We start from the raw sequence: 20,986 nt of genomic DNA on the forward strand, positions 1-20,986 counted from the left end.
TTCTTCAAGAGAGAAGTCGCACATCACTCTTTTGCTGCTTTAGCGGTTCCAACATAGACCACTGTTCTTCCATTCATGCTTGACTCTACATCTTGTCGATAACTGAGTTTCGTCCTTATATCTTGGCAGAACAATATTCACAGACTCTGGGGAAAATGTATAGATCAGCAAAATGTTGCTATATTGTTTTTTTACCACTTAACCTTCTCCAAATGCGTTTAAATCTCTTCTATTTCAATCGGATTAGTTTAACATGGTAAGACCCCTAAAAATGTCTGCAGAATTAAATCGGGGTTTTCTTAAGTACATGTACACTCAAATTGGTTTGCAAAGTCTAACGTTTCGGTTTTCCAGGCGAAATACATTTTGCCTCAGCGACTGGAAGATTTTGACAAATTAGTTCAACTTCCGTCACCCCCTTCATAGATTTTGATGGGAAAGAATACTTATCATACTGTAACAGTTGCAAGATCGGTAACCGTGGAAATTTATTTATGCTCCCAGTTACCACTGTTACAGCATGAAATGTTGATCCTTGACAAAATGGACTTTCCACCTCATCCATTATCATCATAAAGTGACTGAATGCAAAGAACACTTGCCTGTCCAGTTTCAAGACCTGCACGAGAATGCGTTTGAAACACCAAATACAGTCGCATTTGTGTCGTTTTCTCGCAGTAGACCGATGAAATGAAGTTATTTGTGACAAAAGTCATAATCATAGTGGTATTGAGTCTGCTGGCCCATGACGGTGATGCAAAGAAAGGGCGACGTAGACGACGATACGACCCACCTCAGCCAACGGTAAGCAAACCAACCCGTTTTCAGAGGAAAACAATTCACTTTTTTTCTTTGACAGTCGTGGAATTACATTTATTTATGTCATTCTAGTATTGTAAACAAGAAACGTGTTTACATCATTTGGACGCATTAAATGCAATACATCCCCAGAGTCAATTTAGAGTTGCGTGTATTATTCAAGGTGTGTGTGAATGTGGCACAAATACTGATCATCATCCATTCAGGATTCGATTGCAATTGAATATTTTCGAAAGTGCGGAATAATGACAAAAACATTTCATTTTTATCAACAATATCATACTCATTAATCAATAACAGGGTCTGTATTACAACTGCGGGAATTTTGCAAAATACTGATCATAGAGGATTCGACAGTAGTTTTGTACCTTTTTAGTACGTAATAATGACAGAAATATTGATTTTTTCATCAACGGTATTCATAATCATGAATTCATTATTTTTTTTACATTTTTGTTATGATTAACAACGCACAAACCAATTCTGTGTGACTATAATAAAGGTTTTATCAGAAAACAATTTCTAAAAATTGACCTGTCTCGAGATTTGTAACTATATTATAAGCTTAATAATGATTACAGTAATGAAACAGATACTGTCAAAATTAATAAAATTGCTTGTAGTAATAAAGAAAGCAATCAGAAGGTTTGGAGTTGAAATCTTTATTTGAAATATCACAGCCAAAATTAATAAAATAAAGTAAACCATTGCACAAAGGACCCCACCCCTCCCCAAGGGGACTTACCGCTTTTCCCTGTGATATCTAGATACATCGTCAACAAAGCTTTAACATGTAAATTGTATGATATTCATTGACAAACATGTTTTAACTTTCATCAATTGCCAGCGTACCCTAGATACAGTGTTTACATCGGTTGTAGGGGTCCATGGCACACTTTGAGCAGAGTTCCGACGACTGCCTCCCTTTAACACCAAATAAAAACTCGGACTTGTTCGTCGACATTGCAAGTAATAGAAATTGTGAAATGCTGAAATATGACGAGTTTACCGGTCCATCACGTGTCGACGACTGATCCTGAACCAAGAAACGCTTACAACATGCACAGCACCAACTCGTAATATTGATAAATTCTTATGTTGATATCTGTATGTTTCAGTGCGGGGGATGCCAAGGTTTGGTTTCCAAAATACTAGAGACATCGACTGAAGACCGTGTCTTCGGGAACTGCAGTGGTTGTGGATATGAATGTCGAGAGTGTTTAATGCACTCCCTGGGAGACTTTGAGGTGTACGGCTGTAGGACCCATTGCTAAGACCAATGAGATTGGACAATCGTCGCCTATCCAGGTGACAAGATGAAGACACGACGTCATACCCAGTACGCGTTAACTAGGTTTTGTATACATTTAGACGTGAAGTTGTCATTTCCATGGTTACTCTTTTCGAAGATCGCCTAGAAAACAACGGAGAAGCCAATATATACGGCCTACCTCCGCTCAGAGAAACGAACGTATAGTGAAATTTAGATTCCTTTATCGGCACCGCTGCGGTGCGAACAACATCTTCCATATCTAAAATCAACATATACTCTTTTTTTAGCCAATGATTCTATAGGCTGGTGAAGATTTGATCAGATTTAGAATCAACAACTGATCTGAAAGATTTACGATGGCATGAAGGTACGGACTCACAAATAAGGATAAGTCTTGAGTGATGTATAGGCCGGATATATATGTAACAACAATAAGGTATATGATTGAATATACGGGGATGTTAAGCAATGTATTTATTTTATGATATCTTTATCAACCTGTGATTTTAACATTCTTTTGGCCTATTCGCCATAAGTTCATTTTCACTATCTAAATTCATTTCCCTACAGATTTCACGTTAATGTTTTTATCAATTGATGAAATTTATTTTACGAATTTAAAGATAGACTTTCCTGGGAGAACTACTTTGTTAAAAGTACAGAAGATTTCACATTAATGTTGTTATCAATTGATGAAATTTATTTTACGAATTTAAAGATAGACTCTCCTGGGAGCACTACTTTGTTAAAAGTTCAGTATTTTACTTTTCAATTAAAGGGCAAGCATCTGTAACTTTTGATGGATTATTCACTATTTTTGTTTTGTACGTTCAAGTTCCAATGTCCTACATCAAAATTTATAAGCACCATATAATGGAGGACCACAAATCATATTAGGTTGTTCTGATGTAACTTAGGGAGTCACACATTCAAAACTACCAATCTGAAGCTGCTTTAAGTTCCGTGAACATAAAGAAGCAAAATGAACTTGTTTCAGATTTGCATTCAGCCATTTAATAAATCTACATAAAGATGATCGGGATTATTTACATGGCAGTGTACTTGGATACAGTGTATTGTAAATGGAAAAAAAAAGAAAAAATTGAATAACAATTTCATACTTAAACATGATTATTCATTTTCTGTCGCGAGAAACATAAAAGAAGCTTTCTGGTTTGCAAGAAAAAGGCAATATCTATTCTTTCACAAAGGCAATGTTATTTCATCATTTTGTTGGCAACTGTACAGGCAGGATGGGTTTCACAGCGTGACGAAATATCGAAACAAAATGTGTGGAAAATGTCTATGAAAAGAGCAATGACAGATAAAAATAAAACATGCTGATAAGGCAGTGATTTTGTGATGAATGAAGCATGATGAGTGAAATATTGGCAATGTTATTGAGTTTGGTGTACACTATGTATTGTTATAGACACTGATGCAGTAACAGCACTTGAATGAAGAAAGGTTGATAGTGATGTTTTTCTCATCAAGAGAAAATCAAACACTTGTACAAAGTTTCTCACAATTATACCATGAATTTACGTCAATGTAGGATATGAGTAAGACACAAGTAAAAGTTCACTTTCATACACTACTTGGTGGTTTGCAGTTTGATTGAGATACCATTACTAGCTCATTGGCAGATACTGCGGGTATTCACATCACAATTTTTTCAATCTTTTCTTTCTATAGATGGGACGTTTTGTAGATCACTCTTTAGAAATATCTCCAAAAGTGGATAAATATGACTGATTTTGTTACAAAATTGACGAAAATAATGACTTCAGTGAGTGATTTAAAAATCTTCTGTTGTACAACGGTGATTAAAAGTTCAAGAAAACGATCATGAAAATTCTGTGCAAATCTACAAAAGAAAGTATGACATACTGCCACCAAAGCTTCCTGTATTATTGCTTACACTGCATATCATACAAATGAACAGAGTTTAAATGTTGTGAATATTAAGGTAGTATGCCCCTAAAAAGTGAAAGACTTAGTGAAAGGCTTTTACAAGCTTTCCTCATTAAACTTTCAACCATTTTCTCAAAATATCGATAATAAAAATCCGGGGTCAACATGCAAAGTTTGGTACTAGAGAAACAAATGACCTAACATTTACCGACATTTGAAATCCAAAATGGCCGCCATCTCTTTGTTAACTCTATGGGGAAAACTTAAGTTTTTGATTTTTGAAAAACTAAGATGTTGACACTTTTTCTCACTCCAAGAGCTTTAAAATAAACTCCAACAAGTGGTAGATCAGAATAGAATTGTAATAATCTGAGAGTTCAAATACCTGTCCATGAGGTGAATGCTACCTTAATGTTGTATGCTAACACAGCGATCTATGACAGTTCCTACAATGGTTCTAGTAAGGACCAGTCTAGAAGCAGCATTATTGTACACTGTACAAGGCAAAATGAATATCCTTGTCCATGTGAAATTGCTAAAATTCCTCTGATGTAAATTTGTACCTCCAGTAGAGCTGAGAGTCTTCATTTAAAAATTATCTCTATTCAGAATTTTTCTGATGAATCAAAACTCATGTGAAAAGACAACTTTAGTATGTAAATGAAATGTGTACCCATGTTAGACGTTAGACATTATACACTTCAGAATAATTAAAAATTACATTCATTTTCAGTGGAGTATTTAAAATGACAATTAAAAAGGCTTACAGATCTATTACTATAATTGACTAAAAGTATTCGGAGGAGAAAATTCAACACACATGATACTGTACCCTTAAATATTACGCAGAATTTTCAGATTTGACTGGGCAATTAAAATGTTCAAAGAATGTTGAAGAATGACTGTTCATCTAAAATCGTACAGGTCCATGAATCAGTAGACCCAGCATAGTCGCTACCAGCATGACATCAACAGATGGCCTGGTCAGTAGATCCATCGCAGTCTGTGATGCAGTTCTTTTCTCATCGGAGGCTGATCTTTTCTCACTAGGGGCTAGGTTCGAAGACCCACTCTCATGGTTGATATCATTAACAGAGGACAATTCATCTTCATCATCATTGTCAACAGTCCTGCAGCCTAGCTGACTGAGAAAATGCATCGGTGATACTCTGCTGACCAGATGGCCGGCGTAGTAGCTGTTTGGCGCCCTCACTCGGTCACTGCTGATTTCCCTTGAAATGTTGCTGTTTGTGGAATTGCAGAACTGACCACTGGAGGATGTGCTTGTTCCTGAAAAGCTGGATTCCCATGACGACTGGGTTTGAGAGTTAATTGTGTCATCTTCACTGTCAATTTCCAATGATACTGACATCTGCAAAGAGAAATTGATATGGTTGTCCATGAGGGCGCTACTCACTGCCTTTATTAATAATATCACTTGTCAATGAATATTTAATACTAGTGGTAAACAGTTGCACATTGACTACCAATTGGTCATTCAGAGACAGGTCATCTTTACATCAATCAAGACCTCAAAATTAATAATATTCAAATAAAATCTGACATCTCAAATAGGAACATGGATGCAAAAATGATCTCATAAATATTTTACAAATAGCAAAGTCAAACCAATGAATGCATTTGTTACTAATTGTCACCGGTTATTATTTTTCATTCAGAAATTTAATTTTTGAATGACGCAGAGATTGCACAGTCTATTGTCATCTCATTCCAGTTGTTTTAACAATGTCCTGTACAGTGAGTTAAATCTTCATGATTTGGGATGTACAGGTAGTTAGATGGGTTCTGGTGCCTGAAGCTTGCAAATTGAAATCCTACAGAAATAATGCGTCATGGTTATTGCACTACAAAAAAGATGATGACAAGTTCTGATTTGTTGTTCATTTGTGTTCATGAATTCGACTCACTTTAAAATGGATGATTTTGTATCAGTTAATATAAAGAATGGTTGAGTGAAAGGGCAGAAGAAATGCCCTTGACCTTGTTGGTGAAAAGTTATAGATTACCTCAGATGACTCTTCCAGAATGGATTCTTCCTGATCTATGGCCGATAGTTCCAATTCTAACAATCTATGTCTCTCTCGTTGCCTTCTCTGGATCACATACTTCAGTAGGGCATACTGTATGACCCGAGCTGCTCGATTCATCTTCCGAACTTCCATCCGCACTCTGCAACCTCTCCATCCTGCCTGTATCACAGTGGCAGCCTGGATCACGTATTCCATGCGTTTCCTTTTCCGGTATCTCTTCCAGGCACACTGAATGGTGAATGCCGCCTTGGACAATAGTCTTGTCCTTGCAGCTTCCAGTTGATCAAGCTAGGAAAAAATAACATTTGCAGAGTAAGATTGACATCACTGTGCATGTCCAGAGATAATACAATCATGTCGTAATTAATTACTGTTACTACCTAAAAGAAAACTATTTCTGCTGAATTACTAAAAGTAACAAGTTTGGCAAAATCTTTTTCAAAAATTGGCATGTTCATTATGGTCTGATATTAATATACCATAGCAGCACAAGGGATGATTATGTTGATATAATTATAATATTTTTAAGTCTCTATAGCATGTAAATATACAACTCATATTCTCATATTTGCAACCTTCTTCAAATATTAACATTGCTATGTATAGCTATGTACAGCATGTATTCCACTTACCTGTCCATCGCGGAGAAAAACTTTTGTGTTGCCATATTGCGCACCAACAGAGCTGTTGTCTCCCTCTGTTTCACCAAACACACTGTACATGATGTCAGCCACCCTACATTTGGCAGTTTTGGCAGTATCAAGATCACCTGAAATGAATGACAAAGATTTCATAGTACACCTGATGATATACCAGTTCTGTATCTTATAAACAGTGCCTATATTACTCCATCCTGGTGATGTTTACCGTAGAATACGTAAATGTCAAAATATGTGACTGTTCTACGCATCGTCAGATTTTGAGTGTTCCCAATCTACATGTGCAACTTGCAAGCAAGCGATTAAACAAAGGAAACGGCTGCTTCTCGTTGCCCAATGATGCAATTCTGCCTACATAAAAATCACAAGAATCATGGGATTTTATTCTTTCCTAACACAGTGATGCATGAGTATCAGTGAGCCACTTGCGTGAGTTACACATTTAAGCTAGGTACAAGAAACATGCAGAAGTAAAACATTTCTACTTACCTTTAACATGCAGAAGTAAAACATTTCTACTTACCTTTTGTCCCCCTACACTGTTGCAATGGAGGCTGATTTTCATCACTAACTGGTGTCAGAACTTGAGTTGAAGTTTTCAATGACATTACAAGAATCTTGTAACGGTGGAGAAACTCCTTGTAAGATAATCTGAAGGAATATAAAGGTATCATGACAGCAATTAACCCTGCCACTACCTTGGTATGGCCCACATCCATTGTTATTCATAGTGATTGTGGACCTGTTCACAGGGAATGGGGGTGAATAGGTTAACACTACAGAGTTGGATTGATAATTGCTGACTGTTTGTCTGCAAAGGTATTTATCCTACAACCCTTTTCAATTTGCTTGATGTATTGGCAATTTTTTTTGAAGCAGCCTCTATTGTATAAGAATGCTTCCATTTAATGGCAACATCGAAAGAATTTGAGAGACAACTGAAAACAGGGACTGTACACTCAATGTCACTTGAAATTCAAGGACTTTCAAGGACTTTTACAGCAATTTCCACTGACCCAAATAATAATTTCCAGATGTCACTTTTCACAATACTGTTATATCATTTCAATATACCATTCTACATATTATTTTAAATATATCATAATTGATTACTTCATAATTTTCAAACATCACAAATGGTATATTAATTTTTCAGGACTCAATTTCATTTTCAAGGAGTTTCCAGGAGGCTTGAAACTTCGAGAACTTTAAAGGACTTTCAAGGAGCATATGGCCCCTGTACCATGAAGGAATAATTTCACAGGGAGTTTGAAAAAGTCAAAATCAACAATGATGGGTTTTGTTAGACTTGTTGCATATGAAGTCTTTCATTACAAATTTGCAAAAAAATAATACTAATAAGAGATTTGAATGAGTGAAAATATCAAAAATTTGATACCTGGCAGGAAATCCTGCTTTGCTGATGTTGACGGTCTCCAGGACACCACACGCCTGCAGCTGGTTGATGACTTGTTGGTTTTCAAAGAGATTAGCATGGCACTGGGTGTTTGGTTTGATACAACGAATGTACTGTGGTGAGGTGCCATTCAGGACTGTCATCAATCCATCCAAGGAACTCTGTCAAAGATCAGAAATCAGTGAAAGTGGTTGAAATTACAAAATGTTCATCTAGACATCATAAGTTTCCTTGGACATTGCACAGGTTCAGACAAGTGCAGAACTGCTAAAATATAGCCTGTGTTTAAATCAGTAATTTTGGCCAAAAACAGCACAAATTGCACAAAAAATACAGTTCTGCAGATTTTTTAAAAATAAGTATAAAATGATATAGATCATCCCAACAGAACTTGATATCAAATTTCAAAGCAATCTTATGAGCCGTTTCAGAGAAGATTGTTTGACAAAAAACAGAAAAAAGTTCCTGAAACGCAAATTTGCAAATTCAAGCCTTATTTGAACAAATCTTATTAAGGCCAATACAAGGAACCTCTTTACGTGTACCTTGGAGTCACTGTGATAAAATGTAGCAATTCTGAATAAAAACTGACATCATTATAAAAAGTTAACAAACCATCATAAGCAATTATATTGCTCTTACCTTGAACTTCGACACAACTGTGACGGCAGACTGTTTGCCTTTCTTTGAACTGCCAACAGGACCATCCTGGTTGTTAGGAGAATCAATATGCATAGAATTAAGTGTCATCCAGCTCTCACACAATTAGAGATATATAGTTTATCTTTCTTGTAATGTGAGATGATTTTAGTTGGTAATTTTGTGATGATAAAGCATAGATCTTTATGAAATTGGCAACAGAAGCCAAATATTGTCCAGATGAAGTCTGGCCATTCAGCATGTGGTAATACCAAGGGATTATAAAGTGCTAATGTCAGCCTTTGATACATTTGGAAAAAACATAGCTGCCAAAAGGGCACAAAAACCTGTGCCAATATTAACAATTTCCCAATAACACAGGCACATCTTTGTAATATTGTTGCTTTAAATTGGAGTAGTGAAAATAGGAACAAGCACAAATCTATACAGACTGAAAACTGCGGTAGCTATTTCTTAAAGACAGGAAGAAGAACAAAATAATAGAGATGAGAAACAAAGTAGCTTTGTTCTTCATACCACAGTGTAACCAGTCACATGTCGCATGCCTCAATGTCAAGTCAAGCTGGTTCACTAAATCATTTCCATGAAAATATCAAACCAGTCAGAGACACAAGCCAATGTCACGGGTAAAATACTGGTAGATTCAACAGAGGCACATCAACCCTGTATGCTGTAAGGCCACTGATATTGCATAGGGATCTCACCTGATTATCCAATGAAAATTCACCGAAGAGTTGCTGGATAAAGTGATTGTCACTATCCTTGACCAATTCAACGAGTTCAGATGGAATACAATCCTGGGAAGACAAATGATCTATCTTGAGTAAAATGTTATACAGTCAACTTAAATAAACAGCAAAACATAGTTTAAACTTATGGGAAGCACGAATTTGCTGTTTCTCAGAGAAATAAAACAACTGTACATGTACATGTAACGGCATATGTATACATCGGTTGATTAAGTTTATTATACCTTAGATCCAGCGATGCAAAGGTTATTTGTAAACATTCTTTATCTTCTGTTGTCTATCGTTATTTAGGTCTGATTTTAACTTGAAAGAACGCTAAAATTTAGCAGTAGCAGTTCTACCAACCTTGTTTTTCTCTATCAGTCCCTCTGTCTGATATGTCACTTTGCCGGCAAAATGTTGAATGATGAAAGATGGTGTGTTGATGGAGATGTGAGGTTTACTTATCGTTTGACTGTCCAGGGTGTCATGTAACCTGTCATTGAATGCTTTGGAGTCACCTGGTCTATTCAGCCGACACTCCTGTTTACAAGAAAAGAGAATACATGTTTATCTTTATTTGAGTTGAGTAATTACTTTAAATTCATGAAATACCCAGTACTTTTAAGGTAGCAAGCAACATAAAAATGAAAATCTTATAATTTTTGTCTTAAATTGTCTACAGATTATGAATTATAATTTCCTATCTGAAAGCAAGAATGGAGAAAATTAATAGGTATAAAATAAAGCATTGTATGTAACGGAAGATGGCCATTATTTCTTGTGATAAATATGACATTCAAAATTTTTCTTTGAATCAGATGGTAAGAGTATCACAACTTTCTTTCAGATTACAGGAAAACATGCAAACAGAAAAATGTTAGGTGTCAAAATTCTCTGGGACAAGTTGTTTGAAAAAAGCATTCTCACTGCCCCAATACGTCCCTCATTCCATCACCACATCAACATGGGATGTCAATGTGTTTATTCATATTAATATATGATTTATCTAACTGCCTAGGGATTATGGGCCACGTTGTAAATTTCTTTGATGTTTACTGTGGTTACCAGGCTACCTGGTCAAATCCGAATTCAGGTTTTGACTTTGGAATTAGTATTTCCACTTAGGCCAGGTTGACAGATCTCAAAATCCCATGAATTTTCCCATCTGTTGATACAAACACAGAAATCCCACTAACTTTCACGTACCTCATTCATAAGTGCAAATACACTGATTTTCCCTTCTAAGAGATCCAGACAGGGTCTGTTGTCAGTGAAATTGCAAAAAGTCCATGGTATGCCTTCATTTCTGTATTCCTCCTGTGTAAGAAGGAATCAACAAATTACAAATACTGCCCCATAGACTCATTTCTGTTCAGTAAAGTATCTCAAATGAGGAACTTTCATCGTTAAAAATCCAAAATTTACAAATTTGAAATTTATAATATACATCCGAAGTTCATGCACTGAAATTCTACCAGTATATAAAGTGTCAAGACATATTTTGTATATGTGTAATCTCGTGCACAAAACTATTATTGGTTTGTCCTTATCTGGAAAATTGCCATCTATTCTTATCCTTTGGAGAATGAACTACTCAGATTCTAATAATTTGTTTACAACTTTTCCAACAATTCTACTAGTTGCGGCAATTCCATAGTTACAAGGGTTGACGTTGATTATTACTTACAAAGACTGCACTAAAGGAAATGTGGTGACAAGTATTTAAAAGCAAAATTCCATATCACGTCAATTAGAATCCAGGCTTTGTCTCACCTGTTCAGCTTTCAAGAAATGTGCAACAAAGTGCTGCTGCAGCTTCTCATTTGCATAATTTATGCACAGCTGTTCAAGGCTGTTTGTGGTAAAACTTTCAAATCCATAGACGTCCAAGATACCGATGAATGAGGCCCAGCTGTTGTGTCCAGCACTGGTGTTCTTGTTGATGAAATCAACCAACCAGCCGAATAACCTGTCAGGAAATCATGAAGATATGAATGGTAATATAACTACTTACACATGATAAATTGACAAAAACAGGATTGTGGAAATGAATTGACCCAGGTTATATGCAGATGCAAACACACTGACGAATGTTTGTTCATGATTCTTTGTTTTCTATAAACCAAGATAAGTTCTGCAAATATTCTGAAACTGTTGCCCACAACCTGCAAATTGCTAACTTACCGATAGAACTTTTGACTTTACACTCAGCTGTCTCTTTAAAATCCAATTTTGCATTTTACATTCGATGATGTAGGCAAGCTTACATGAGAATCATGGGAAAGCCAAATACACTGATATGCTACCAGCACCCTTATAGTGTCAGTTTTATTCTATATGTATGGTTGCAGAGGGCAGAAAAGCTTTCATGATTATAAATAGATGATTAATGTTCATAATTGTCTTGACAGCCATAGTTTTCACTGTGTAACTCAAAGACTCTTACACGTACTGGTACATGTACATGTAATACCTTTTTGCCACCATGGTTTGGCCCAAGCCTATCGTTATTGATGGTTAGCGTGGAGCTGATCATGAGCTTTGGGGATGAACAGGTAATATGTGTACTGTTTTGTGATAGAAAAGCAATCACAACCTCTGTGATATGAAACAACTTTACGACTCAGATTGAAGAAGAAAAGGGGATCATTATACAAAAATAAAATCACATCTGAAACTTTGATTTTATTTCACCTGCTTTCAAAAACATACCCTGAGTACAATAGTTTTGCCAGGCAGTCTCTCCTGATAATGCATTCTTCCTGTGTGCATGGTTTCATGAAGACACTCTTCCTACGGCTGTGAGATGCGGTAATTCTCCTGAACATCAGACACTGCAACATCTTGTCATCATCCAGCCCAAGAAATGATGAAGCTTTCTCCACAGCTAGCACACAGGCTGAGGAATAGATATGATGAAAATGCTACGATGTATTGTGAAAACAGTAAAGCCAATAGCATCTGACAGGATGGAAGTGTTCCTGTGTTTCAAATGTTTTACATAAAATGATGGAAGAAATTTTTTGCATAGTGGGTGAGAAATTAAACTCAACATTGAAGCAACAATATTCTAAAAACAGGGGAAATATACTTAAACTGGCTACCGCTGAAAAGTGAGATTTTCACCATTTATCTACATACAAAATGCAACTGAAACTAGGAGCTAACCCTCAGGCCACTAAACTTTGAATGAGTCCTATTGTTTCCTATTGCATTGTGGGACAGAAACACAGGGAGAGAGGTGTAAAAATGTTTAAGTAGTGGCCACTGAGGTATCATACTCTCTTCATATCCATCAGATTGCTTGACAGAATACAGTGACCAATTTGTTTCATGACATTTTTTCACATACCTGCATCATCTTCATCAATCTCACATGGTCCTGATGAATCGTCTTCAGATACAAAGGAAATATTTCCCAGGAATAAAATTCCGCACAACAACTGTGAGTAAAAACATATACATCTCTATGTTACAAGTTTGTGGTACAGCATTGCCTACTTCTAGATATTTCTTACAAAGACAATTCAAAGTTGGTGGCAATGTCATCTCAACTTCCTAACATTTTGATCATGAATTACGATAACCAGCTACAGTAAACTGTGTCGTGTTGATTGGTTTGATAAATATTCCGATTCTAATAAGCAGTAAAAACTTATCTGCAGCAACTGTTTCTTCAATGTGACACAATTTTTGTGATCAGCAAGGGAAGTAAAATTTGGCCTTGGAAATGTGCGTACACATTTCAGATAATCTATAGGCACGCGTCACATAGTCAGAATACCATAAACTTCATTACACATCTTAGCACAGTACATTCAACATCTATTTCATGATGGTATACTGTAGTTTATACTGTATACAGTGTCTTTATTGAGGATGGCAAGATATAAGAGATCTACCTATTGCTTTACCCTAGTTGTTCATGGACCAACAAAGAAATATACGTTAAAAACAGAATATTTATACAAGGATCCTGAAGCCACTTCTATGTGTTTGTGATTCCAACTCATAATAAAAACCGTATCATAAAACTTATTTCTGCACATGTATAGTTCTAGCTCCCATTTGCTATGCAACTGAGTGACTGCATGAGCATGTAACCTATGAATCTGGTATAAACATATTGACACATGTGTGTACCTGTCTGCATGTGAATGCATGGTCAACAACAATCATATATACGGCAGTCTTCACTTATCAAGGTTGTTACACCAAACCATACCTGGAAGATTTTCTTTTGTTTCTGTGGTGTTACTCCCACACCACACATGGCAGACTTTGTTGTCTCAAAGTTCTCAACATCTGTATCTCTCTGGTATGGGTTTTGTTCATAGCAATCCAACGGCAGGTAGTTAAACTGACAATTTTTGTCTCCAGCCAGTGAAAAATCTTCTCGATCATCGTCACTGCAACCCTGAACAAGCTGCGAAGGAATACCGGAAAGAGTTTAGACATAACAAAAGCAAAAAGTACTAGCAATGTCATTTCAATGTACGTAATTAAAACCTTGATTGTCCAATCTAATCTTATTCTATAGTCCCTACTTTTCCAAGAAGTAATAGTTTCATAGGAACATACAATAATCTCTTTACTTTACTCTCTCATTTTTTCTCATGGTGAGTATTGCTAGGTCAAAACTCACCCTTGAAACAGATCTACAGATAAAGGTAAGATAGGTACCTGCATACTTTGTTCAATCATAAATACTTTACAACAATTTCTTACATCAAAAAAGCAGACAAAAAAGGTACACTACTTCTAACCAATTTTTTAACCTAAGTTTTGTCATTTTGAACAACAGAACCCAAAAAACAAATCTATTCCAATGGAGATGCTTATTCCATTATGATAGTAAATTATATTCTTGATTATAATGCACACGTACAAAAATACAATATTAAAGAGCAGATTACCTGGTAAAAGATATGGAAATTTCTTTCCCTCGGTCCCTGATGAACAACTCTTGTTTTCTCCAAAAGGTAGGTTTTGATGGATGCACCTACAATATGATTTGACCTGAAGGACAAAACAATAGGAAGAAACATCAATGAGGAAACTGATATAAATTTCCTTATTATTTATTAGTTGTGTCCTGAGAATAATTTTGTGGGTTGGATATGGTAAGAGATTCACACTGTGAGACAACATTCCCTACAGAAACATGCAAAGTGTTTCCCATCACATTATGTCAGAAAACATGTAGCACATACTGTTGAATGAAAGCTTCAATAATGACAGTCAAACATGAGCTGCTATACCCGGATTATAGATTCACTATAAAACAACAGGAGATGAATTCTAGAAAAGTATTCCATAGAAATTAAGAACAGTGTTTTCTCTGCATGCTCACCGAAGCGGGCAATTTCTGCCCCATTCATCAAAATTAGGGGGCAAACTTGACATTTGAGGGGGCAGTATTTTTTAATGCTTACTAATGACATTGGGCCCAAACAACATATCCTATCAAAACATGAACATAAAATGCATGGCACTGGTATCCATGGAGACTGAAGCACAACTATGTCCTTTACTGTGTTTTCTTTTCGATGCGTACACTCCACGTTATCAGTCACCAAAATTGAATGACAGGCGATATTTTGTCTTTTCCGGGGGAATAACGGCAAATTTACAGGTCACTACACAGTGCGCTTGGGTCACCATCATACGGACGTGCGTGCTGTGTTTTGTGCGCGATTTTCGCGCAGTCAGTAACTTTCAAAGGGCAGAAAAAGGCTCGAAATGCGCAATTTGCGCAATCGCGCAGTCGAGAGAAAACCCTGTAAGAAGTAATAAGAATTGGTCTTGACGCTGTAACAAAATGTTTGGAATGTCTATACACTCTTTCTAAAGTTTATCATGTGTATGAAAACATTATCCTCCTTGCAGATAAGTCTTGTTCATCACTACAGTCAATATTCATTTTGTTATTGAAGATAAAGTTACAGCAGACCATAATGGTAGTAACCTAATTTACCGATTTCAGCAACATTTTGCCCAATAGCCCTGACAATACTGACCTGTTGAACTGCAACTGTATGTATTTTCCAAATCGACTGCTGTTGGCGTTTCTTGTAGTACACGCATTGCCTGCATTAAAAATTGTCAATGAGACAGAAGTAAGATTTTTAACATTCCTGGTTATTAACATCAAAAGTATACTAAAGTAATTTGGAATCTCTCAAATTGAAATTTCCTAATATCTTTGGATATCATAATGTATATGAGTTGCAACCACACTAAAATATGATGTACATTTGGTTTCCATTCTGATTCCTAGTCATTCTGACAGTGATCTTTAACTTCTTTTATTTATCAGTCCATTATCCAACAGGTGTTAGCCCAATTACAGGATGAGGTACCTGTATAACCCACTTACCCCAATGGAGCACTGAGGAGTAAAGTGCCTTGCTCAGGGGCACAACACTGTGCTAGAGTCTTGAACTCACCAATCCTCTGACAGTGAGTCCATTACTCTGGACTTACCGGGTCTTGAAACGGGTCTCAAATTCACCATCCTCTGATAGTGAGTCCGTTACCCTAACCACTGGCCCACAGTGCCTCCTCTAATTTCCGTTTTATCACCGTGACTCTGATGGCTTTATCATTCTGTTTACAGTTGAAAGAAAGCAAGTAAAGAGGAATGTGTGTGCTTACCAAATGCCTCAAGGATGGGATTAGAGTTCAATATCCTCTTCTCAATCCGACATACTGAGGAACACGGTGAAAACCTAGAGCAGATAATTAAAGGGATTAAGAAGTGTAAGACATGAACAAGTCAGCATTGATAGCTGTGAATTTGTGAAATGTAACTTTTAGGAAAACATTGTTGCTTTTCTTCTTCTTCATCAAGGCATACTATCAACGATCTTTTGTTTACATCTCAAATTGACAATGATGATATTGAAATGAAACTCGTAATTATTACAAAAAAGAACGATTGCATGTAATTAAATAATATACCTCAGTAGCAAACACTTGCACAAGAAGTGCACGGCATTGAAGTTCAACAGAGCCAGACTTACCCATCAGCTGTGACAGCTACAGTGGCTAGATACCTCATTAAACACCTGGCTGTCCATGTCTGTAAAATGCAAGTTAAAATTTCATGATCAATGTTACACATCTCATCAGTACTAATCACAGTCAGTTTCCAGGTAAAATGTAATATACATGAAATTTGCTTTGAGTATTACATGTCAGATTATAGCTTTCTCCCATTGCCAAGTTCAAGACTTTCTCGGGTACATTCAGTGAATTTAAAGTATTTTCATCTGCAATTTCTTCTCATTTTGTTCGCATTTACAAAGATACAAAGATATTTGAATTGTCATACTCAGTTTATCAGATTGAAGATACTTGATTATATGTTGGTTGTTCCGGTCTCTTCCTTAACAATACTCCGTACAATATTACAATTGAGATGTGAATGGCCAATTATTATAGACATGTAACCCAAACTTGATGTGCCAATCACAAGCCTTGTTGGATTTTCCTTCTCCACTGGGAAAGCTCCTTACATACTGTAGCAGCCTTACCTTTCCAGCGCCACTCTCTCCACTGACAATGATGGACTGATTGACAGGGCCAAGATGTCTCTTCAAGTCTCGGTATGCCTTCTCTGCCACAGCAAACACATGGGGGGGCTTCCTCTGTTTGACCAAACATTAAAAATGATGCATGAAATTTCACAAGCTCATGAAAATTATACAAATTTGGAGAAGATGTCTTCTCTTGTCTTGTCTTGTGATAGACATATCACCAAAACCAAGTATGTAATTTTTATGAACCTAAATATCGATAAAAGGCATTTTTCTTTTGATGACAATTCAAAATATAGCTTTTTCTACCTACCAAATAAGCTCCCATTTTCAGATACATGTGACAAATGGGAGCTAAAAATTGCTGTGTCAATACCTGAGAAAACATACAACAGTAAATGACTGAAGTCATCACGGGTGCGATCGCTTGGGTTTTAAACCTCCACAAATGGAAAATTTCATTGGAAGACTGTTATTGAAACTGTGAAAAAGTACCTTTATAAGATTGCTGTTGTATAATTTGACTTTTGCTGGTGTGTAGAGGTGAGGGACATCTGTAAATGGATTGATTGCCAGCAGGGTGATACCAGCCTGGGTGTAGTATAAACCAACATTATATCTTACACGAAGACACTCCAACACTGCAACAGAAGTGAAATGAATGAATTAATATCACTCAAAAGGATGTTGCTCTATTCACAAATCTGTTGATTCACAGTATAGAAGTCACCTGAAGTCTTCAAATAATAAATGATCCATGCATTCATAGACAACTCTGATAGATGCAGCCAAATAAGTTCAAAAACATTTCTATAAAATTTCTATAAAATTTCATGTGAGGGAAAATACCTGAATTTCAAATAAGAATATAAATAATTAAGTGAGTGTAAGGGATTTAAGAGATTTGTCAAAACAGTAATTTCCTGAAAAGTCAGTAAAATTTATCAACTATCTTTCTGACAATCCAAGCCACTTGGTAAAAGTAAGTAATGATGGACTGCCAACTGGCACAGTCTAAGTTTGAAAAGCCTGTCTGTAAAGGTCGACAGTTGAAGCCTAACATTCAGTAAGGTGCAAGAAAAAAATTGTTTCCACTAACAAGCCCTAAGGAAATAGGGTAAGATGGTCTGGAACTTTTTATTTTTTAATTTTATTTCAGCGTGACCCATCAAAGAAACAGAAAAATCAAGCAAACTTATGTGTCATTTTTGAAAAATGAGAAAAAAGTTCAGCGTTGGAGGGTTTAACATAGGGTATTAAGTTACAGGAAACACATATCGTTTTATTTGGCCCAAATAAAATTATATGAAGACAGCGTGATTATTGCAGAGAAATACTCAACCAGAAAATTCTTTATTTAGGAAGTTATCCTATTCATAGTTATCTTATCAGTAGTTTTCACAGTTATGTCTTGAATTTCATGTAAAGAACAAGGATGACAGAATTTGATAACTGAAAAAAAAAAGTAAATTCAGTTTGAATATTTTAAAATGGCTGTAATAGACATCTATGCTCACCTGAGGCTTCATGTAATGGATTTAATTCTGACAAATCAGCAATGTTCTCAAAGTCTGTCTCTCCATAGAGGAGTGGATAGTCTCTGTTAGATTTCACAACACTTTCCTAAAGGAGAAATTAAAAAAAGACCTGTTTATGAAATGGTGGTAACACAATATTAATCAGTAGTTAAAGCAGTTAGATTCAGTTTGAATTGAACTTGAACAATTGAACAATAAGAAATTATTGCTATTAGAAATCTGACAATAATATTTTGCATGAATACTCACAACACTATCAGTATACTTGATGATAATTCTTCCATCTTTCATGGTATCCAACACAGAGGCAGCTGTCCACACTTCATTTTTATCATGTACCCATATCTTCATTCCCTGGAAAAAGCACAGTGGTATGGAAACGCTTGACGTTGCACACAGAAATCAGGTAAACTTGGGAGAACTCATCCATGGAAAATATTCAGAATCCCTTAAAAGGGAATAATGAATTTTACATCCATTCCCATTTTAAGTCTGTATCTTTTGCTAGGTTTCTCTGTTGAACTACAATTTATCTGAAAAAACTCTTTAAGTTTTTTGGCATCGTTCAATAATAGTAATTGGTATGCTTTCTAAGGAAAAATATGGATAAGTATGTCAAGATTTTGCTGTTAAGACATTAATTCATTAAAACTGTTCATCACAATATTACAACTGTCACAGAAATTTTAGAGAATATTTGTTTTAATGTACCTTCCCATTCATTATGCTCTGGACAGCTTTTTAAACCAACAGTTTCTAAGAATAATGTGTACTCGTTTGCTTTCCTGCAACGATCAATGAAATTTTTAAATACAATTTTACCGAATCAGACTTTTGATATTTTTAATTGTAGCTATGGTAAATTCCGCAGTTTTTTATTTAACTCGATTTATTCGTCTTAATCTTGCAACTGTTGTTCCTCTTGTTTGTCACTTGTTTGTTATTAACTTGTTTCCTGGTTGTAAGCTTATTTTTGTCCAGTATTTTTATTTGTTTATTTATATTTTGCTGGAACTGTAATTGGGCACAAGCTCGTTGTTCCTAGTCAAATAAAATTAAAAATTAAAATTAAAAAATTAAATTAAATTAAAAAATTAAAAATTAAATTAAAGACTTTTTATTAATAATCCTTGAAAACAATTGCTCTCCGTGAGACTGAACCTTTAGAATGTTGTCCTTAATAAGTATTGATTATGATAAGCTTATCGTCTTATGACAGAACTTTTAAATGAGATGAAGATAATTTTGTCTTTAGAAGTTGTATAATTCTATAAAAATGATTTGAAAATATCAGATGAAATACCTTGGCATATCTCTTCACTTGTTCCTTTTCTGTTGATTGTCCTTCATTAGTCACCTGTAGTTGAACATCATACCTGGAATTACATACTTTTCATCGAAGAGCAAATGCTAAACTAGATGTATGGGTATGTGTAGCTGCAGTACAGTAGCTCGAGGTTTTGCCTGGGTATTTGGGTCGGACGGCAATTGCCGACCCAAATACCCAGGCAAAACCTCGAGCAACTGAACTGCAGCTAGGGTATGTGCACTTCCTCGAATTACAATATGTATTCACATTGCGCTGGGGACTGCAGAAAATCTTACCGCAGTATAGTACAGTAGTTTGAGGTTTTGCCTGGTGTTGTGGGTTGGACGCCAAAACCAGAGCCGTCCAACGCACACCCCCTGGTAAAACATTACTGTCCTGCAGCAACAGAAAATCTTACTGAGGATTCGTAGCCCTACCAATCCCTTGACTGTTTGTGTTGGGGAATAAACAACACTTTACAGCGTGAGATAGCCAAGGAAGTGCTAGGTCTACAGATCCACGGCAACATAAAATTCGGATGATCATAAGCTTGGCAAGTTGTGAGCGCCGTATACAAGATCACACGCAAACTCGCTTTTGAATAAGGTGAAAATCGTAAGTTCGTACGTAACGTAAATAAACAACTGATCAGGTACTTGGATACCTCTAATGAAAGTGGGAAAGGCAAAATAACGTTAGAAATGGCTGTCTTTATGAACCTACCGTAGCGTTGGACTTAAAACATCTCCTCTGAATGTTAATACTTTCGTTAGAAGAGTCTCGCAAGATTGAAGCCATGTTGCAATTTCGAAAAGTCTGCCGAGTAACTTCTTCTCCGATCATAACCAATCACAGCAAACTTTAGGCAACTTGTGCAACCGCAAATTATTACACTTGATTCTATTGGATAATTGCGACGTCAGCTGACCAGGCAGGGCCATGGTTCAAAGGTCATACGAGTTCGCAGTTGTTGACAGTACACCAGGGACAATACATGCCAAATGCGACAAATGCAGAGCTAGAGATATGCCAATAATCTCTTGCACTAATAGAAAAAAGAACATTATGTATTAA

The 20,986-nt window shown here is 36.1% G+C and overlaps 1 protein-coding gene across 1 annotated transcript; it reads right to left on the reverse strand.

The window, feature by feature from the left end:
• Positions 1-3,080: 3,080 nt before the first annotated feature.
• LOC139145585 (unconventional myosin-XIX-like) lies at positions 3,081-20,788 on the reverse strand. Its single transcript, XM_070716833.1, has 23 exons — positions 20,636-20,788; positions 19,907-19,960; positions 18,853-18,957; positions 18,583-18,688; positions 17,561-17,706; positions 17,063-17,176; positions 16,550-16,608; positions 16,182-16,255; positions 15,545-15,614; positions 14,441-14,543; positions 13,750-13,950; positions 12,877-12,967; positions 12,237-12,423; positions 11,298-11,493; positions 10,731-10,841; positions 9,888-10,064; positions 9,498-9,590; positions 8,776-8,841; positions 8,116-8,294; positions 7,240-7,367; positions 6,690-6,826; positions 6,034-6,345; positions 3,081-5,378 (listed from the first exon to the last, which is right to left on the reverse strand). The coding sequence occupies exons 1-23, from the start codon at positions 20,753-20,755 to the stop codon at positions 4,917-4,919; spliced, it is 3,291 nt and encodes a 1,096-aa protein (XP_070572934.1). The 5' UTR covers positions 20,756-20,788; the 3' UTR covers positions 3,081-4,916.
• Positions 20,789-20,986: the final 198 nt, after the last annotated feature.

Source organism: Ptychodera flava, chromosome 12 (assembly GCF_041260155.1).
Source record: "Ptychodera flava strain L36383 chromosome 12, AS_Pfla_20210202, whole genome shotgun sequence".
Taxonomy (NCBI): domain Eukaryota; kingdom Metazoa; phylum Hemichordata; class Enteropneusta; family Ptychoderidae; genus Ptychodera; species Ptychodera flava.